At 40.5% G+C, this 20,554-nt stretch overlaps 1 protein-coding gene across 4 annotated transcripts in view; it reads left to right on the top strand.

Annotated features, from left to right (window-relative positions):
* Window positions 1-20,554, top strand: part of Camkmt (calmodulin-lysine N-methyltransferase) — a 376,955-nt gene that overhangs the window by 313,064 nt on the left and 43,337 nt on the right. For 3 of the 4 annotated variants that reach the window (XM_005390948.2, XM_005390947.2, XM_005390949.2), the window contains exon 7: window positions 7,375-7,441. The exons of the other annotated variant lie outside the window; for it this stretch is intronic. In XM_005390948.2, the coding sequence (XP_005391005.1) occupies window positions 7,375-7,441 (67 nt within the window). The remainder of the gene's footprint in view (window positions 1-7,374; window positions 7,442-20,554) is intronic. 4 annotated transcript variants of the gene reach the window in all.

Here is a 20,554-nt window from a genome sequence, read left to right on the forward strand (position 1 = left end):
TTAACCTTTCGATAGATTTTTCTAGACACTTCTCATTACAGGAGACTGTGTTTTGCGACACTCTCAAAGCAACAAAATGATGTATAATAATTTTCAAGCATTCTTACATTATTTTCATTAAGACTTAGCAGTACAAAATAAGTGATTTAACATTTACTTTATTGGGTGTTGCTCGCAAATATTAACTTCTACCTTCAGGTTTGTTACTACCTTTTTTGTGCCTGATCTTGTATGTACCTAGGTCATATTGTGCCCATCCTAATTGCTGAGGAGTTAACTATATCCCCCACTGGAAACAGCTATCAGTTCTTCATTATTTCCTTTTATTTAGGATTATAAGAGCTATCTCTTTTTTCCTGCTATGCTATTACAGTTCAAACCTCATTATATTAGATTATGCTTTACTAATATGTACACAGAGTTCATGAAAATTGAACTGTATTTTAACTAAGAAAGCAAGCATAATTTGTGGCTACTTTAGCAGTCAAGCTGATTTGCTCAGGGGCGGTTAACAGCCGTTAGAAATTGAGAGGAAAAGTGGAAGATATGTTTGCTTTGTATTTTTTTTTTTGGTGTGCCTTACATTTATGTGATGAGGGAGGCCGTCCACTTACTTGAATTTTAGGACCCTAAAATGCCAAAGCAGCTTTGATGTTTGCAGAATCACACACACACCAAAAAAAAAAACAACCCTTTTTTTTGATTTTCATTTTTCTACCTCCACTGTATAATTTTTTGAAAATAAAATTCACTGCAGCTCAATCAGGCTGCTCACAGAGGAGGAAGGTGGTACAAGAAGCACAGTAGCTAATATTGTTCAGCAGCACTTGTGTGCTCTACAGAGCCCCACCCAGCTAATTGCCTGACAGACCTAAAAAAAAATTCAGGAAGGAGAAACAGCCAATCACAATCTTGGCCTTTCACACAAGGGAAAGAGATCACAAAAGGTGCTTCCTTTTTTAAAATACAGGATTTTAATCATGATCCTGAGACTGTCGCAAGTTTTTCAAAATATTCCTGAAGATGAGCTGATGTTGTTTCATTCACCCTGCCTTATTCAGAGTTATTCTCTGCATGTATCATTTCACTGTGCTCCTCCTCCTTATGTCAGGGAATACAGAGAACAAGAGGAAGCTCAGGTATGCCAGCTCAGCCCCAGCGAATGTCATTTGGCGGGGAAGAAAAACAGGAACAGTGAACAAGAGAAGGTTATTTTGGCTACAGAAACTTTCAAATTGGGCCCAGTAACCTGGGATTTTTCTCAAGTCAGTAGGTGTCTTATTTAATAGCATCAGAAACCAGTTAGAACTTTTATCAAAATATGGGAAGCATCTGTAGTCGGTATGTAAATTTAACTGTATTAAAATTATTACTGAGCTAAGCTATAGAGCTTCCAAAGAAGGGAAGGGAGGCTAATGTCATTAATTACCACACCTTTGCTTCACGCAGCAAAGATGTCATGCCAGCTCTTGAAATCAGAGAGGAAATCTCAGATTCTGCATTCACTCTGCTGGCCTTTCAAAGAAATGATTGGTACAGCCCCCTCCCAAGAAAATGGATTTTTAACATTTGGTCCTCAGAAGCTCAGCCCTGAGAGTGCTTTATTGTGCTGGGTTTTACAATGGGTTTAATATAGCAGGGTGCCAAAGGGCAGGAGGGGAAGAACTTTACAATGTAGATAAAGTAGGTCCTTTCAGGATGCAGAGCAAAACTGATTGTGTGTTTTATTTCATCTCTTAGGACTTTACTGATAGAGTTCAGTTTTTATCATTCGGTTGTTCTACGATTGTGTGCCTTTTTCTGTTGTAACCAGATCTAATTTTTTTAATTAAGAGAAAAAAGCATGAATCAAGCCTTAAAATTGGCAATGTGTTTTTCCTGCTTTTAATACTAATGTTGTTCTTGACTTGCTAACAGAGCTTACAATAGGCATCCGTTGTAATCTGTTTTGCTGAGTGAGGTTAATATGAGTGAATTTTCCCCCGTTTGTGTGCCCACTCTCTGTAAGAATAACCAATTCACTGAATCACATACTATCGATGCATATAGATCGAAACAAACTCATTTAAAAATTACTGTTTACATCTTTCTTTTAAAATTTTAGGAAGCCTAAATTATATAGCAGTTGTAGGATATTATCCAAAAATTACTTTCTAAAAAGTAAAAGTGGATGTCAACAAAAAAGGGGGAGAAACATTGCCAGAAGCCAGAAAATCTCTAAGCAAAGCTGCTAATTATTCTTAATGGGCAAGATGAGCACATTAAGAAACAAATGAATACATCAGTGAAATGTAATTGAAAATCGACCTGGCAATTGCACATCACATCTGAGTATTGGCCTGTATATTATTCTCATCATTTTAAAAATTATTTTTGTTGTTCTTGGCTTCTGAATTTAATGAATCCAACTGGGTCTTCCTTTCTAGTTTCTTAAGCTTTTATAGTTCTGATTTTTTAAACCTTTTTTAAAAAGAAAAATAACATTTTCTGGTTTTTCTTTTAATCTTCTGTTATTTTGTTTTTTTTAATATGTGAGGCGGTGAATGGATTTGTTCTGAATCTTTATATCACAAAAGCTTGTTAACCAGTTGTGAGTTTACTTATTATCTTCCTAAAATGCGTCGCATGGATTGGCTATGTCTTCCAGAACTCTCTACCTTGACCCTGAAAAGCTAGATGTTGATCTGAGATTTATTAAACAGAGATATGTGGAAAGAGATTAAGAGTTGAGGTAAAATGAATTTTCTAAGTCTTGAATATTTTCTCAGACTCATGGGTAGGATTCCTGGAGGCTCTGCTTGGTCCTTAAACCACATTGCTCAGTGTAACCCGGGGCCCCCTTGGTTGAGAACTATCTGTTCCTATAGATACCATTTTATCTCTATCCCAAGAGAACAAAGAATAAATTGGAAATTAAATCATTTGGTTCATCCAGTTCTCAAATTTATTCTAGAATAATATGTAATGTATTCCTTTTCCTTTGGCATTCTCCTGCTAATATAATAAAAAAAACTCTAAGTGCCTATATATAATAATTACTCAGCAAGGCTTGCAGCTGGTGATGACAGTGACATAAGAATAAGGAAGAGAGGGGGCTGGGGATTTAGCTCAGCGGCAAAAGCGCCTGCCTGGCAAGCGCAAGGTCGTGAGTTCGGTTCCCGGTACCGGAGAAAAACCAAAAAAAAAGAATAAGGAAGAGAAATGGTATACTGATTGTTACTGGTGCTAGATCTTTTCCAACTCATAATGAGTAACAGTAGGATACCTAAAGGTGAGCAACCCTCTGTGGCTCCAATCACTAACTCACCCAGTACACGCACCCTGCTTTAATCCACCCTTGGTAAAAGTCTAGTGGGGAGCTAAGGATTTAGCTCAGCAGCACAGCACCTGCCTGGCAAGTGCAAGGTCGTGAGTTCGATTCCCGGTACGGGGGGGGGAGAATAAATAAATAAATAAATAAATAAATAAAAGTCTAGTGTGTTATCTGAAGAATATTCCAATGCTTACTCACCCATTTCTCAGTATTCTTGACTCAAGCATCTTATCGCCACAGTGCACTGTCTACATCATGATCTGGAGCTTAGGATTCTGCCCCAAAAGGCAAATCTCCTGTACTTCTAAAAGGAGATACGCCTGGCTTAGCATTGTTTTATCAGCAGAATCCCTGATTTGTAAACTTGCTAACTGAAGCTTCCTGTGGATGGTTGAGAACTTGGAATCCCAAGCCATTATCCGGGGTCCAAGCCCTTCTTCCAACAGTGATGCCAGCTGTACCTCTGTCTGCTCGATGAGTCTTCAGCCTATATGCATCACTTCAGGTAGGAGCTCAACAAATATCTTTTAAAATTAAATTTAAATTAATTCAGTGCATATTAACTACATACCATTTCAGGTGCTAAAGACATAGAAGTAGACAAGAAAGATGTACTGCCTGTCTTTGTGAGGTATAGATTTTGCTAGGGCTAGAGTACATTTACACATGAGAAAGACACTGGAAAAACTACAGGGCAGAAGTTCTTTGATGCTCTCTCCATTCATTTCACATTTGCAATATAAACGTTCACATACTTAGTTCCGAGCAGCAGAGACAGAAAATAAAGCTCAACTGGCAAACCTTGTTTTAGTTATTATCACTAGACTCTGTTTCGCAAAAACTTTTGCCTAATTTATCCAAATAAGATAATGAATTGATATGAATTAGGCCCCTACTGTGTGCTGGACCTATCATAGGGGGCATCCCATTAAGTCTATCATTATTACAGTTTGAGAGACGGAGCTCAAAGAGGTTGATTTATTCAAAGCCACACAGCTAGAAGCCAGGTTCATTTGCCTCAGGGCACATTTTTTCCCATCAAACTACCCTGTCTCACCAAAAATGAGAATGGCTGGGTGAGTGTCATCTTGCATTTCCTCAGCACTCTCCACGAGAAAAGTCCTTTCATGCATAAACGTAACAGTTGGCATTGCTAACAGAGAGTTCATAGACCTCTGTGTCATTCTCTCAATTCATTGGAATAATAAGCACAGTTAAGAAGAGTTTGCAACCTTAAGTCAGCAAATACTGCCACGATAAGCATTTAAAAATGCGTTAGAGATAAAAATTAATAGGATTTATATCATAGTATCCTACCCTCACTTTTAATGCCCCAATTAGATACTAAGAAAGTAATGCATTGTCTGCTTGTTTTTGAAGTATTTTCTCACTTAAAGTGAACAATGCCAACTGTCGGAATGTGTGTACAACTACTCATGAATAAAGCAGTCACTAATTACAGGAGGAGGTTAACATTTTAAATGATATTTTATATACATATAGCATATATATTGTGTTTACATGACTATTATGGCTAATATGTACAATTATATTTTTAAGAATAAAAATCAAGGGAAATAAAATTAAAATGGAGCCCTACCACTGAACTGTGCTTTGTCTGAGAGGAAAATCTAGAGATAGGATTCTGGTTTCCTTTTAGCCACAAGCGTGTTTCCTGCAGCTCAGGAAGTCCAGTTGCCAGGACAAGGGGATTGTTGATGATTTCTCTGTGTCCACTTGATCAGAAATCACATTAAGGCTTTCTCTGCACCCAGTCCCTCCCACGTAAGGTACGTGCAATTCAGAGTGTGATCTGTGTTGAACACTATTCTGGACATATTGACTGGATTTGATTGGATTTCCTTCATTACCCTGAGGTGACTAGGAAAAATGATAAAAATCTATTATTGGACACAATGCCATCCAGGCAGACCATCAAAATCTGACCTAAAGGAAAGGGCGGGGAGCAGAATATCCGAATCTATTTAAGGTAATATTTAAAATATGATTGCCATTTTTCTTTTTGTGCTTGTTTTAATATTAAAGACACCTTCTAAGCCACAAAATATATTCCCTGCCCAGTTCTAAAAATAAAGCAGCCTAAATACTGCTGTGAATTTTTTCATTAAAAAAAAAAATTGCTTCCAGAATATAAATACATACGCTTGCTTCAGCCTGACCACCTGGAGTCACAGGTTTATAAATTGTATGAAAGTATATAGTGTTAAAATGTTTACTAAAAATTATTAATAGGTTTTTTGAGTTATATAATTTAACTTCCCTGTGACTATTTTATAAAAAGTATTACCTCCACTAACAAAATAATATGTTTTGCTTGATAGATTAGTCATGTACTCATATGACGCCACAGGTGTACCAGGCTCATTATGGCCTGCAGTTGGATGCCGTGGAAACGCTGAGTAGGGTGTGGACGGAGTGTGGGGGGGAACTTAATCAAAAACAGTTGTCAGTTGACTCTTTCCTAATTTTGTGCTTCTCAGAATAAAGATGTCAGCTGTCCTTTTCCGCCAGGCATTTCATTTAGAAGACTTTCCTGAAATACTTTCTTCCTGAAATAGACAGAACTGTAGGCCGATGTGTCATTTTAGTTAATCAAAACAAGTAGGCAAATTAGTCTCCTTTATTTTTTAATGAATGTAATTTAACGGTATTTAATTTGCATACAGGAAAGTTCACCCAGGAAAAAAAAAAGTCTGCATTATAGCACTTTTGTAAACCTCAACAAAGCCCTTCATTAGGAGACCTAATTGATTTTTCCTACCCACTCCTGGGGGAAGAAAGCTATCACAGTACCTGCTTATTCACTCAGAGAAGAAATGGGTGTGCCTGGTGGTTCAAGCAGAGATTTGGGTTTAAAAGTCCTGTGGCTCTGTTCTTACAGGGAGATCCCGGCCAGGGCTTGCTTTGAGTATTCAGGAAATCTGTTTTTCTGAGCAATAGGGGGACCTCGCCTGTCTGCTTGGTGTCCTCCCCATGGGCCCAATTTAGTTCAGCTTGCAGCCTTCACTGGAATTATTTTATTTCTTGTTTATTTAAACCTGCCTTGTTCCAAATGGGGAATTTTGAGGCTTCTTGCAGTAGTAACACGTGGAACGTACTGTGCACGATAAATGAGAAAGAGCCATGGAAATTAGAAGGCCGGGCAGATATGATGAGGCCGGGAACAGGGGTCAGTACACAAATGTACGCCACAGGAACTCTTCTGTGCCAGAGTTAAGACATACAGTAGGTCCTGATGTGCAGTGGGGCCTTAGCAAAGACAGCAACAGTTATGAAATTTACAGCGCCCCGAAGCTGAAGCAGTCAGCTGATCAGTGGGCCAGTTTTTCCTGGCGTTGAAACCTGGTGTTTTCCCATGGGCCCTGGCACAGGTGGCCCTTTGTGATGTAACTGACCAGCTCCTCAACATATCCCTTCGGGGAACATGGATCTTTGACCATGGCTCAGTAAACAAGTCCTTCCATGCCAGGAGGTGGCCACAGGCCAGACCATACCTGTGCCACGACAGTTCTTCAGAGGGCTTTTCACTAGACCTTCTTCAGTAATTCATTTTCTCCCTGAGATGCTCTAAGCTTTTCTTGACCTGTTTTTCCTTACTTCCCTCCACTCCTGTCCCTGCTGCTCATTGCCACCTTCCCTGCTAGAATTTATGAGACTGCAAATATTTCACCTGGGACCTCTCAGTAGGCTGGCACTGCCCTCCCCTCTCGCCTGCAGGCACTGCCACGGAACTCCTGGTCTTTCTAGCAAGTGGGGCATGGCGCCTGTGCAGCAGTCGTTCCCCACTGGCACCCCCACTCCAGGCCTTGCCAGGGTGCTACCAGATGCATATTTCAAGGGTGACAACGTGGCAGCTTGTGCTTGTGGCAAGTCAGCATTTGGTGGGTGAGGCACGCTTGCAGCCATCCGCCTCATGCTCTGTGGCTCCTCTCAGTTTGCTGTGTTGATCCCATTATGATAAGATGATCGCTGTGCTGTGGGCTTCTGCTTCTGAGTCAGTTGACAGTCACTGTCAAGGTTTTCTTAACTGTGTCCTGTAGATGTGAGAGACATCATCGCAAGGAATCAGAAGGCTGGTGTGTTTAAGACTCAGAAAATATCAAGCTGGTAAGATACCTTTCTACATTAAAACACTAGATGGAACTGGATATGCTGTTTTATTTTTACAGTATTGATTATTAAAAATAAGTATAGCTAACACTAAGCACTTTGTGTCAGGCACTGTTGTAAATCTAAGCACTTTACAAATGTTATCTCATTTAACGCTCGTGAGAACTGGAGGCAGACAGATGCCCTCACTATTTCCAGGCAACAGCCGAGAAAGTAAAGGGGAGTGTGTTGAACACTGACTTGGGGCTGATTTAAGATTTGAGGTTACACAGCATGAGGCTGAGAGAAGCTCAGCCTGGGACCTTCTGAAATTGCTGTACCCCAGTGGTTGTCAGCCTGGGGGCAGTTTGTCCACCAGGGGATTTTGATGTTCTCTGGAGACATGTCTTACTGTCGCGACCTGAGGGAAGAAAGGAGAGTGTTGCTCCTGGCATCTAGCGGGTAGAGGCCAAAATTAACACCCAGTCATTCAGTGCGTAGGACCCACAACAAAGCAGTATCAGTACTTCAAACTGTCAGGAGGGCTGGCGTTGTGAAACCCGCTCTAGTCTATGACTTTGAAACAATCAATGTGTCCATTCCCTTTTAGATTCTCATAATTTTTATTCAGACTAGGAGAAATTCTTGCCCTCAACCAAAACAGTGGTGTGTTCCCTGATGCTACATTTTACTTTTGCCTTTTAGCATGGACCTAGAAGAAATGAGTCATCATGTAGTAGTTTTCACATGAAACGCCCGTGTTTCTGCATTTTTCTTGAGTTCATGTAATTCTAGACTTTATACGAAGAGCAATTTTATTTTAATTATCTTATTTATTACTATTAACCTGTCATCTTTTGGTATTTTACATCTTCCCTTTTGCTGAGGACACTTTCCTGCCCCAGTTGCCCACTCTGAAAGCTGATGAACAGCTCCCATACTTAAAAACCAAGTAGTGGATATACTGGTATGAGGTTGTGGAATAAAAATAATTTTTTTCTGTTATATTCAGTGAATTCAGTGAAGTGTGCTTATACCTATATAGCTTTAAATCCTGTGCTAGGATCTTCCATATTGACCGATGGCCCAGGGGGGCCATGTGCTCTGGTTTTCTTGTATAAATGGACAGACCAGTTTCCTACAAAATCTCGAGCAGGTCCAGAGAAAGAGAAAGAGCCTCCTATTCCTGTGCCTTCCTCTTTCTCTCTGCGGTACAGATGGCCATCCATTCTGGAGAGTACTTCATTTTTGGACCTGATTTTCAACCTAGTCTTTTAGTTATCAATCAAAAGTGCATTTTCTGTGTTGTCCTCATTTACATTTATTTAGTGCTTAAGGTCATTTGTGACCATTTGAGTGTGTTTCAGCATATGGAATCAGGGAATAATAGATTTCAGTTTCATGCTGTGAAAAGAGATTGTGTTTTTACAAGACAAAATGTTGTTTACAGGGTGTTAATAATCACTAATTAATAAACACATCTAGACTTCTAAAATGTTGCATTTTAAGGAATAAAAATGTCAAGTGTTAACATATGGTGTATGATAATGTTTTCTATCGTGTCTTCATCACATAATTGTTATATAAAGCAGCAAAATGTTCAACACAGGACAGATCCCAAATGCTTTATACATGGGTCTTTTGTTTTTCTGTTCTTTAAAAAATGCAGTTTCTAAATATGTGGCTCTGATATGTACTCAGACATACAGTCTATATTTCAGTACTCATACAGGAACCTCAAAGATGAGAAGGGTTTTTTTTTCCCCTTCAGGGCCCTCACCTTTCCATATTTATCTCATTCTATTTGTGGTCAGTTTCTTCTCCTTAAGCCACTGCACATATTTTGTCCAAAGTCTACTAAAGCACTTGCCAGAAAACAGGTGGATGAGTCAGACCTTGAAATGCCTCGATCTTGTATTAAGGAGCTACTTGACCACTTAACCTTCAAGTAGCTAAAGGAAGCTGCCAACCGGTGATGTAATAATCAGCATTCCCCTTCCACCCGCTGCTTTCCCACCCAGAACCAGTACAATGTGATGAAAGTATTAGTTCCATGAGAGAAGAAATAAAAGGAAGCCATTCACAAAGGAGCTAAGATATAGTTCAATATTCTTTTTTAGTGCCTCAATGCATATGCAGAATGTCTTCTCCAAATTGGAGGTGTGAAATAACAGTAGCGACAGATAACTAAGAGGTATTTACCATAGCTACAAAGCCTACACGTGAGCCAAATATTTCTGCTATTAAAAAGCACTTCAAAGCTTGACAGGAAGTTTGTAACAGCTGAATGTCTCTTGTGACTTCATTTGCAAAGGAGATGTAAAAGCTGAAAGGAAAGTCGTGATAGGAGAACTTGAGCCTAAGAAATAGCATTTTAGAAAGGAACAAGAAGCTGCCCAGAAATTTGACTGGCAACCTCAAACTTCTGTCCCTGTGCTCCAACAGGGTTCTTAGTAACTGCTATAGTTTGGATAAGTGTCCCCCAAAGGCCCACATGCTGAAGGCCTGGTCCCCAGCCTTTGCTGGTACTGGGTGGCAGTAGAGCCTTTAGAAGGTAGGGCCTCCCCGACAGAAGCCAGGTCATTTAGAGTGTGCCGGAAGCGGGGTGTTGGCACCCCGGCCCCTTCCTGTCTTTGTCTTTGCTTCCTGGCCACAATGAGGCGAACAGCTTCCTTTGCCAAGCACTCCCACCAAAATACACTGCCTCGCCACAGTCTCAAGAGCAAGGAGCCACGGACTGAGGATCTGTTTTCTCCTGCCACTGACTTACCACTACTCCTCACAGGGGCAGACCCAGGTTGTGTGGGGCCTGAAACTTATTTTGAGGCTCTTCTGAATAGGATGAACTCAGTTATGTTCTTTACTTTGGTGAATTTTACAGGAACATGTGACCAAATGAACACATTCTCAGGGCCCCTTCCAAGGGGTCTTTCCGAGGGAGGGCTCTGACGTTAAGCCCCAGGAGGCTTGCAGTAAGTCTGCCCTGCTCTCATAAACACCACCATCCTTGCCCAGGGTAACTCCTTTCCCTTCCATACTCAAGTTTCCTCCTCACGCCAGTCTATCTTAATCCCAGTCTGATGTTGCTAAGTATGAAAGACATGCTTGTGGAAGCCCAGAGCCTCAGCTCTGGCTGGGTCCAGGTCCACATATACAAAGCATTCTATGCATTACAGTGCAGAGATATTATTACCATTATTTGATGGCTCATTCATTCATCCATCATGGAGCCATCCATTCATTTAACAAGTATGGCCAAGGCTCTTGCCTTTGGGAACCTGAATATGGAGTTATTGAGAGTAGTTATTGAACAAAGGAAAGTGTACTACTAACTAAAGCTAAAAATTAATGAAAGAGCCAGGATATTTACAGCACCTCAATTGTTAGGTGTATCTGAAGCTGTCTTCAAAATTGTGACAATCTAACAAAGGACCATTTGGAGTGTTTGATGTATACATACTTCTAGGTCTTCCAGAATTAGTGAATAGCATCATTTGCAGGTTAATATTAGTTAAAAGTTACAATATTTTAAAAATTCTATTAAATTTACCCTTCTGTGATGTTAAAAAGGAGTTTCAGTTAAGAAAAGAGTCTATATTTGCGTGAAAGTTGCTAGTAAATTTAAATTGCAACTTTTATAATTCATTGATAAACCATACATTTTTAGTAAACTATGGAACTTATTTTATGACTTTCTAAAACCCAGATTTTACATTTATGTGGCTCTAGATTTAGCTTTTGGTCCCATTGCCCTGTTGCTGTTTAAGAGTCAGGTCTCTTGTCATCATATTACTGTAGAGATTAAGTTGGGAAAGTGAAAGTGGCTTTTAAAATGTATGTCCTGGAGCTTGGGATTTAGCTCAGCGGCACAGCGCCTGCCTGGCAAGTGCAAGGTCGTGAATTCGATTCCTGGTACAAGAAAACAAAACAAAACAAAAAATGTATGTCCTGCCAGGCATGGTGGCGCACACCTGTAATCCCAGCACTCAGGAGGCAGGAGGATGGAGAGTTCAAGGCCAGCCTTGGGTACATAGTCAGTCTAGGCCAGTTTGAACTGCATAGTGAGATCCTGTCTCAAAAAAACCCCAAAATCTTAAAATGTATGTCTCAGCCAAGTGGGATCCCACTGCTGCTCTTTTCAGGCCTTCTGCAGTCTGCCCTCACCCTCTTCATCCTATTTATCCACTCATTGCATGTCCCACCTTCTCCTTCAGCCTGTCAGCTTTCCATCACTATCACACAATACCTGAGGTATTTAACCTTTGAGATTCCATTCAAAGATTGGATGCATCATTGCCTGAGCCTCTGGCAGATTTCTGGTGAAGACTGTGCAACAGAGCAAACTCCCACCTCATGGCCAGGAAGCAAAAGAGAAAAAGGAAAGGGTCAGGACCCCACAAGCCCCTTCAGGGGTAGGTTCCCACAGACCTGTACCCCTTCCACCAGGCCTGTTATGGTTTGTGTCTGGACGTCCCCCCAAAGCCTCATGCAGTCATGGGGGAAGGCTTTTCAGAGGTGGCTGAATCTAGAGTTTGTGACTGATTCATGGTCCCGTGCTGGGATTAAGGATGTGAGTGCTACATCTGCCCTAGAGCAGGTAGCCTAGGTACAATATAAGGGACAAAAGAGGCTTGTCCCATCTCTCTCTCCCTTCTACCTTCTGCCTGCTGTGAATGTTTCTCTTCTGCAAGGCCTGTCTGTCATGCCACCCTGCCTTGGAGCCAGCCAGTTATGGACTGAAACCTCTACAAACTGTGAGCCAAGGAAACCTTTTCCCGTTTAACTTTGGGTCTCAGGTATTTTGTCCCAGCAACAAGCAAAGTAACTAAGACAAGGCCCCTCCTCCTAAAGGTTGCACCGCCTCCCAGTGTGCCACCCCAGGGGGGAAGTCTTTATCACTTGGAGCTTGGGAGATGCACATCGGAACCCTAACCCTCCGCACGCCCCTCCCAACACATTTGGTCTTTCCATCTCTGGCCTTCGCCAGTCTTGTTACCCTCCTCTTCATCCATCTAAATCCTTCCTTCTAGGAGGGCTCCATTACCATTTCCTCTGCCTTCCCAGACTACTGCAGTCTACCCTAATCTTTTCTTTCTTTTAACTTCTGTTGGTCTGAGAACAGTACCACAGTTCAATGTGCATATTCTCTTATTTTTCAAAACACGTGGGCTTTGTTTCTGTTTCCTGGTTCATTCGTTTGTTGGCAAATATATTAATCACCTCCTGCTTGCCACATACTGTCCTAGATGCTAGAGAGGTAGTGGTGAACAAGACTGAGAAAGTCCTTGGAGTTGACATTCCTGGGAAGTTGACATTCCTTGGAGCTGACAGTCCTGGGAAGGAACATCAAAGTTTCTTGAAGCAAGGATTCTTCTTAATTTGTTTTTGTATTCCTTGAAGCAATTAGTCTACTTGATCCCTAGTATATGGAAGTTTTTAATATTTGTATTTGGAGTACATTTTGAAAGACATGAATCCATAAGGCTTATGGAACCAAACGCTTTTTAGTAGAAGAAAGTCAAGCTCTAGAGAGTCAGACATCGTTTCTACATCAGATAGCCGACTTTCATTTCAGGACGGGCTTCTCTGGCGTGCGCCTGCAGTGTCTGTAGACAAACTGACAGTGTGAGGAGGCATTTATCTATTCTTTGTCAGGTTGAAGAGGAAGGTTAGTAGAAGGTAACTGAGATAAGGAAGCTGAGGACTCTCTTTAAGAAATTTTCTGATAAAATATACCTGTGAGTTTTGCTAGAACTATGCTAACAGAATCTTGACACTTGTTGAGAATTCTAGAGATGCCACAATCCCGTTTCCTTCTCTTGCTATCTCAGATATGAGAGAGTGAAATTATTATGTGTACTTTCTATTACTAACATAACGTTGTTGATTTGCTTGACAGGTTTATAGAAGGGCTCATGTCCTTGCTTCTTAGGGTTTTGGACAGAAGAAACCAATTCCCACAGGAATGTTATCCAGTCTCAGCTATTTTGCTACAATTCTCTTTATTGTACCATTGAGCCACATTTGGGGGACACTATTTTTAGGGGCCTCCTTAAGCCACAGTAAGTTAAAAACAACTTTTATAGGATAACATTATATTGGCTCTGCACTTACCAGTCTTTCCTCTTTACCCCAATCAAACCTCACTCTCCCAAAATAGGCCAGGTTCTGTATTAACAGCCAGATGTGCGTGTCAGACTACTGAGTTTCTGCGACAATCTCTTCTAGTTTTTTTGAGACAGGGTCTTGCTGTATAGTTCAGGCTGCCCCTGAACTAACTAGATAGTCCAGGCTGGCCTCAAACTTGAGAGTGCTGGGATTACAGGTGTGTGCCACCATGCCCAGCTCAAAAATTTCCTCTACTTTTAAGAGAAAAATCTTCCTTCTTTTCCAGAATTTTATGTCATAGAAGTTACTTACCAATAAAAATGTCTTTGCTTTGGTCTTAGTTACTTTTCTCATTGCTGAGACAAAATACTCAGCACCCAAAGTTAAAAGAGGAAAGGTTTACTGTAGCTCACAGTTTGTAGAGATTTCAAGTCATGGTTGGCTGGCTTTAAGGCAGAGGGGGCATCGCAGAGGAAAAACAGTTTATGGCAGGCAGAAGACAGCAAATCAGTGAAGAAGCAGCAGGCACCAAAGCAGCCCTCCTTCTGTCCCTTATATTCTATCCACCCTTAATTCTAGCATCACAGCATGAGTCAATCCCAGGATCACAGCTTTAATCCCAGCATCACACATCCTAGATCCAGCCACTTCTGAGAAGTCCCACCTATGGCTACAAGAGGCTTTGGGGGAATATCAAGTTACAAGCACGACAGTTTTCAAAGTTCTTCAACTTAAAAATGGATAGATATAATTTTAACATTTTTAGAGAATGGGCTACATTGTAATCCACTATTAATAATTTATTTTTACCTTAGTAAATAAACATTATTTTCAGTATTTTGCTAATACAAGAAATGTTGTAGGCAAACACATGTGCATATATTACAAGTTTGCAAATACAGGTACAGAACACATTTTCAGAAGTGAATTTTATTTATTTATGTATTCCTACCAAGCTGTGTGATTTATTATAACTTTGTAATATGTTTTCATATTAGTTAAGACTAATCACTTGATCAGATTCCTTCCTTTCAGAATTTTCTAAAACCCCATTGGTATTTTTATCCTACTGGCATTTTTATTGTGATTGAAATAAATTTATACATTACTTTTCTAAGGCTTGACATTTTAGAAACTTTTGGTCTTATTTAAGAACAATGTGTTTTTCTTTTAAGTTTTTTATGTGTTTTACTGGTATTTTCATCTTTTCCACTAGGTTTATGTTGGGAAACTATCCTTTTTGCTGGTTTTATCAATGGAATCCTTTTAATCCATTATCTTTTCTAACTATTTGTATTTACATAGATATATAAGAGCTATAGGGCTTTGTGTAGTAAATGCTTAATTACTTATGAGTCTTGGTTATTTCTAACCTTGCCAGTTTATCTTCTTGAGTTTCCAAATAAACAATCATGTCACCTGCAAGTGATGACAAATTTTACTTATTTCTGCTTCTTCTACCTTTTCTCTCTCTTTTTTATTGGGTAAAGATGTCTACAGTTTTTACCTTTGAGTCCAAGTTTGTTGAGAATCCTCTAATATTTCACTATTAAGCATGCATTAGCTTTTGAATTGAGATATTTATGGTACTTTTACTTGTTAAAGATTTTTTGGTGTTGATTCCTATTTTGAGATTTTATAAATAAATATGGAACTTTAGCATATGTCTTTTCAGCATCTTTGAAGTTGATCAAATTGGTTTTCTTACTTCACTCTGACAAATCATATGGACAGGTTTCCTAATTTTAAAATTTCTCTGCAGAGCTAGTAACTTGGTCATGGTATCTTAATTCTTAATTTAGCTATATTTTAATAATGTTATCTGAGATTTTAAAAGAACTTTATTGATATATAATTCACATGCTATACAATTCACACATTTAAAAATACAATTCAGTGGCTTTTAGCATGTTCAAAATTGTGCAACCAGCATAACCAATTTTAGGATATTTTCATTGTCCTCCAAAGAAATCCTGTGCCTATCAGTAGTCACTTCCCATCCCCTCTGTCTTACCTTTCCTCCCTCCCAGAGATAAGCAACCATGAACTTATTCTGTCTTTGTGCATTTGTTTTTTTCTGGCCATTTGATATAAATAGAATCAAACAGTATGTAGTTTTTCCTGTTTGGCTTCTGTCATTTAACATAGTATTTTTGGGGTTCATCCATGCTGCAGCATATATCAGGACATTTGTCTTTATCACTTTTGCATGGTTGAAAAATATTCCATTATTCCATATATTGTAACCTTCCATAATATTCCAGTGTATCGTATTTTATTTATCTATTCCTTAGTTGGTGGACATTTTGGTTGTTTCTATTATTTGGCTATTATGGATAAGGCTACTATGAACATTCATCTGCAGTTATTTTGTCTATGCTGGGTATTGAACCTAGGGCCTTGTATACTCTGGGCAAGTGATCTATCACTGTGCTACATCTCTGACCCCTGTGTACAGGTTTTTGCCACAAATTTCATTTTTTTATGGTCATATGATAATTTAATATTGAATGTTTTGAGGAACTGCCAGACTGGCTGAATAGTACCGTGTTCCTGCATGGATGTTGTGTTATCTGGGTTTTTTGCGTTGACATCCATCAGTGAAACTGACCCATGTTTCTTTACTGTATGGCCTTTGTAATACTCATTGCTGCTAACAGGACAGCTTCCTAAAAGAAGCTGTTCACAGTGTTTGAGCCACCTCTTCGTGGGCCACCCTGCATTGCTGCCGTAGTTCTGGATCAGAACGATGTTTACCCCATTATGTTAGACATGATAATTTGAGTTATAGTGGTAAGGACAATGGAATTCCTATGTTAAACATGCTGCAATTGAAAGGACATAAATTTGAGAAATGAAAAAAAGGAATGAAAACACCAAAATGCAATAATTTTATATCAAATGCTACATAGTTATAATTTTCAATTCACTAATTCTAATATTTTGTTGTCATTTATTTTGCTACTATGTTAATAAGTCAGCTATCATAATTGTAGAATCACAGATATTTGAGGTGTAAAATATATTGAGTAAAATAATTAGTACCTTTCGTTCCAAGTTCTTAAAACCCTTAGCAGTCCTCTTTAACCAGCCACCAGTGTGACAGAGGTTTGAACGTTAGGTAAATCTTTATTCCTTTTGGACCCTGAAATGAGTTTATTTCAGCTAAATTCCAGACAGAAACATGGACCTGCCATCAGGATTGATTGATTGATTGATTGATTGATTTATATACTGGGAATCAGACTCAGGACCTTGTGCTTGCCAAGCAGGTACTTGTGCCACTGAGCTATATCCCCAGCCTCTATTTATTGTCTTTTTGAGACAGGGCCTTGCTGTGCAGTTCAGGCTGGCCTAGAACTCACTTTCTGGCCCAGGCTGGCCTCGAACTCACAGCCGTCCTCCTGCCTAAGCCTCCTGAGTGCTGGGATTATGGGCATGAGCCACCACACCCAGCCTCTGGAAATAAGGTCCCCAGGTTCAATCCCCAGCACCAAAAAGGTAAATAAAGAAATTCTGTCTTTTGGGCCACTATATTAGTTCCCTAGAGTGACATCCTCTCTAAAATTTCTCATATGAGAAAATCTGATGCTTATAAACTAAAACTTAGACCTGTGACTAAAAAACTGTTCTAAATATATATATATATATATATATATATATATATATATATATGAAGATCCTCTGGAACAGGCTTTGCAAACATCCCACGGCCCATCCTCTTGGGAGTTATCTTTGGTGCTTGGTTTAGAAACCCCGTTTCTGGGCATCAGACCAGCCTTACAGAGTGAGACTCCATGGGTTGAGGCTCCTGAATCTGACATTTTAACAACCTCCTGTGTTGATTCTGGAGCACAGACTAAAACATATGGTGAATGTTTAATTTTTAAAAAAAATGAATTTCAGTAAAAGGCACATTGCCATTAACCCCTCCTCAGTACGCTCTCCTTGCATCAAACACGCATGTCACATTGTTGCTTGTCTCTTGCCACTTCTTGTTGTTTTAAGATGGGCTCCGGCTATGTAGTTCAAGCTGTTGGGCTGGCTTTGAACTCAGTATGTAACCCAGGCTGGCCTTAAACTCCCAGCAATCCCGACTCAGCCTCCTGAGTGCTGGGATTATAGGCATGTGTCACCACTGGGCTCTTGCTACTTTGTGAAGCGGGTCTGAAAGTCTTCTTTAGTGAGTGTGTTTACTTATGCTGTTATGGCTGCCTCAGTGTCCTAAACTGATTCAAAATATTCACCTTTCCTGGTCATACTGACTTTGGGGAAGAGCCAGAAGTCACATGGTACCAAATCCAATGAGTAAGGTAAATGAGGGTACACTGAGATGTTTTCACAGAAATTGCCCTAAACATTTGATCAATAAGGGCAATCATAAAGTGAGGCCAAGGAAGCTTCATGAATGTTTACATTAAAAAATGTACTACACTGATGACACATTGCCATTAACCCCCCTTAAAACACTAAAATACTCCACCTCGCTTCAAACACACCTAGCCCGTCATTGTCACTGTATCTTTTGATCACTCCTTGTACACTTGGATAAGCACATTTTATATCTGAGATTGCCGCTCAGATTAGTAGACGGAAAGCACAGAGGGAAGTCTATGGATCTCCTCTGCTTGTCTTTAGGGAAGGACAAGTCTGTTTTGATTTTCCATATGCTTTTTTGATTTTCTGTAGGAGGGAGGCCTTTATTCCCCACTTTGGACTCTGAATTTCTATGGTGTCATCTTATTGAAGATGTATATGGCAGTGGACAAGGGAAAATTATATAGATAAGAGAATAATCTGATTAGTTTCTTATTGACCAGAAGCACACATCAGAGGTGGAAACGACCTCAGGGATAATCCAACAGCAGTGCTCCACCAGAGGTGGTCTATGTATATTCACCCCTGCACCCTGCTTGTAATTGTTTGAGACATTTTGTTTGGTTTCCACAATAACTAGAGATTATTACTAACCCTTAGGGGAGCAGAGATCACGAATACCTTGCAATGAAAGGGACAATTCACTGAATGAAGAATTGCCCTCTCTCGGCTGCCAATGTTATCCTGGTTGAGAAACATTAGTTTCAGACTTGGAGAGAAAATGGAGACCCAGATATATTGCTCAAATCTCTTTTATACTATTGCCTTGGTTCCTGGACTTGTGTATATGGTGTGTGTGTGTGTGTGTGTGTGTGTCTGTGTATTCTGTGTCTATTTTGCATATGTTCTTCTTTAGGGACATGGGATTTGTTATTAAATAACTTTTTGCCTAAAAAATTCACTAAGCAACTATTTTTGTCCAACTTATTATTCAACTTAATGGAATAAAATGTAATTTAGTGTTTTCTATGTGGGGGGCATTGTGATGGGCTCTTTAGGAATTAGGAAGACAAGAAAGGTGAGGTTCCTGCCTTTAGAAAACTGAAGATATCCAAACGAGGCAGGCACTTGCCCCTCTCGCAAGATCAAAGTCAAAGTGAACTATGCTGCGTAAGTATAGATCGAGGAAGATTCGTGTAGGAGGTGGCCGCTGAGCTGTGAGTTAGCAAGGGAAGGCTGCGGGGGACGGGGAGGGAAACTGAAGCAGGCATTCCAGGTGTAAAAAGCAGTGAGGGACTAACTTCCTCTGTATATAAAGACGAGATGTGTCCAAATTAAGTTAGATATTTGTGATGAGTTAGGAGGAGCCAGGGCAGATAGACAGTTAAGTCCTCACTCACACTGGGGAGGAAGGAGAGGGAGATGGCATAGAGCACAGGAAGGGGGCATCAGGCAGAGCTCTGCATCCTGACCCAGGTGGTGGTGGTTATGATGAAGTATGTCTGCTTCATCATAATTAAGGTATGCATTTGTTTCATGTGGTTTTCTTTGTGTTTCATTTGGCAATAAATGTCTTTTTTTATTTAAAAAGCACTTCAGAGAGAGAGAGAGACCAGTCCTGAGTGAGAGTGAAAAATGGTGAGCAAATATGAGGCCATTGCAGAGAATTGACCTCATGCTGGTCGTAAAGAAAATATAAGAGGAGTTACAGATCACCGGTGGTTGTAGAACATCTTTATGACAATAATTAGGTTAGGAATAAAAGTGCATATTTTGGAACAATGCTGTGCTAGAAGATTTGGAGACATCAACAGCTAGAGCTGAGGAGACAGCTCAGAGGTAAAGCACTTGCCTGATATGCATGAGGCCTTGGATTCAAGCCATAATACTGCCCCCCCCCAAAAAAAATTAAGACCAAGAGCGAAGAGCCTAGCTATGGGACCGGGAAAGGAAAAGATGCCAAGGATACAATCTTCAGAGGTGTCTGTTTCAGAATCAGGAAATTTGCCCATAAAAGGACCCTGAGAAGCGGGTAAGAGGAGGGTGTCCGAGTCAGAGCAGTACAGGATGATCCCACTTCTCAAGGAAGCGAGTCTAGGGGAGGAACCCAAGGAGCGCGTCGTCATCAGTGTCAGCTACTGCAGATTTCTGAAGGTCACGCAAACTGCAGAGCAAGGTCAGTGGCTGTTGGGAGAGAGGTCATCTCAAGGGAGGTGAATCAGTGTCTGCGCACCCCCACAGGAACCTTGGTGGCAAAGGCAAAGCGAGAACAAGAGAAAGCTGAGTCAAGGGAAGAGTTGCGCACGAAAGCCAGGACAGCTGAGGAAGAGGACATCAGTGCAAATGTGAACAAGGGATAGTTCATATCTGAAATGTTTCCTATTTCATATTTCACAGGGCAAGGACTAAGATTAGTGTTTCTGAAGCTGAGGTTCCCAGTCAGCAGCAGCAGCAGCAGTTGGGAATGCGTCAGAAATGCAGATTCCCAGGCCCTGCCCCAGAGAAACTTGGATCAGAAACTCTGGGCTTGGCTTCCAGCTGGCTAGCTTCCTGCCTGGTGGCTCCCAGAGGGTGGGCCCCCAGCGCACGGGGAGCCTCGGGTGGGGAGCCCCGGGTTTTTGGGTCTTTGGACCGGCAACTCACTCCCGGCCTCGTGGTTCCCCGGAAGGAGGGCTTCCAGCGCACAGGGAGCTGCGGGTGGGGAGC

This window comes from Chinchilla lanigera, unplaced genomic scaffold, assembly GCF_000276665.1.
Source record: "Chinchilla lanigera isolate Chin_1 unplaced genomic scaffold, ChiLan1.0 scaffold00040, whole genome shotgun sequence".
NCBI lineage: Eukaryota > Metazoa > Chordata > Mammalia > Rodentia > Chinchillidae > Chinchilla > Chinchilla lanigera.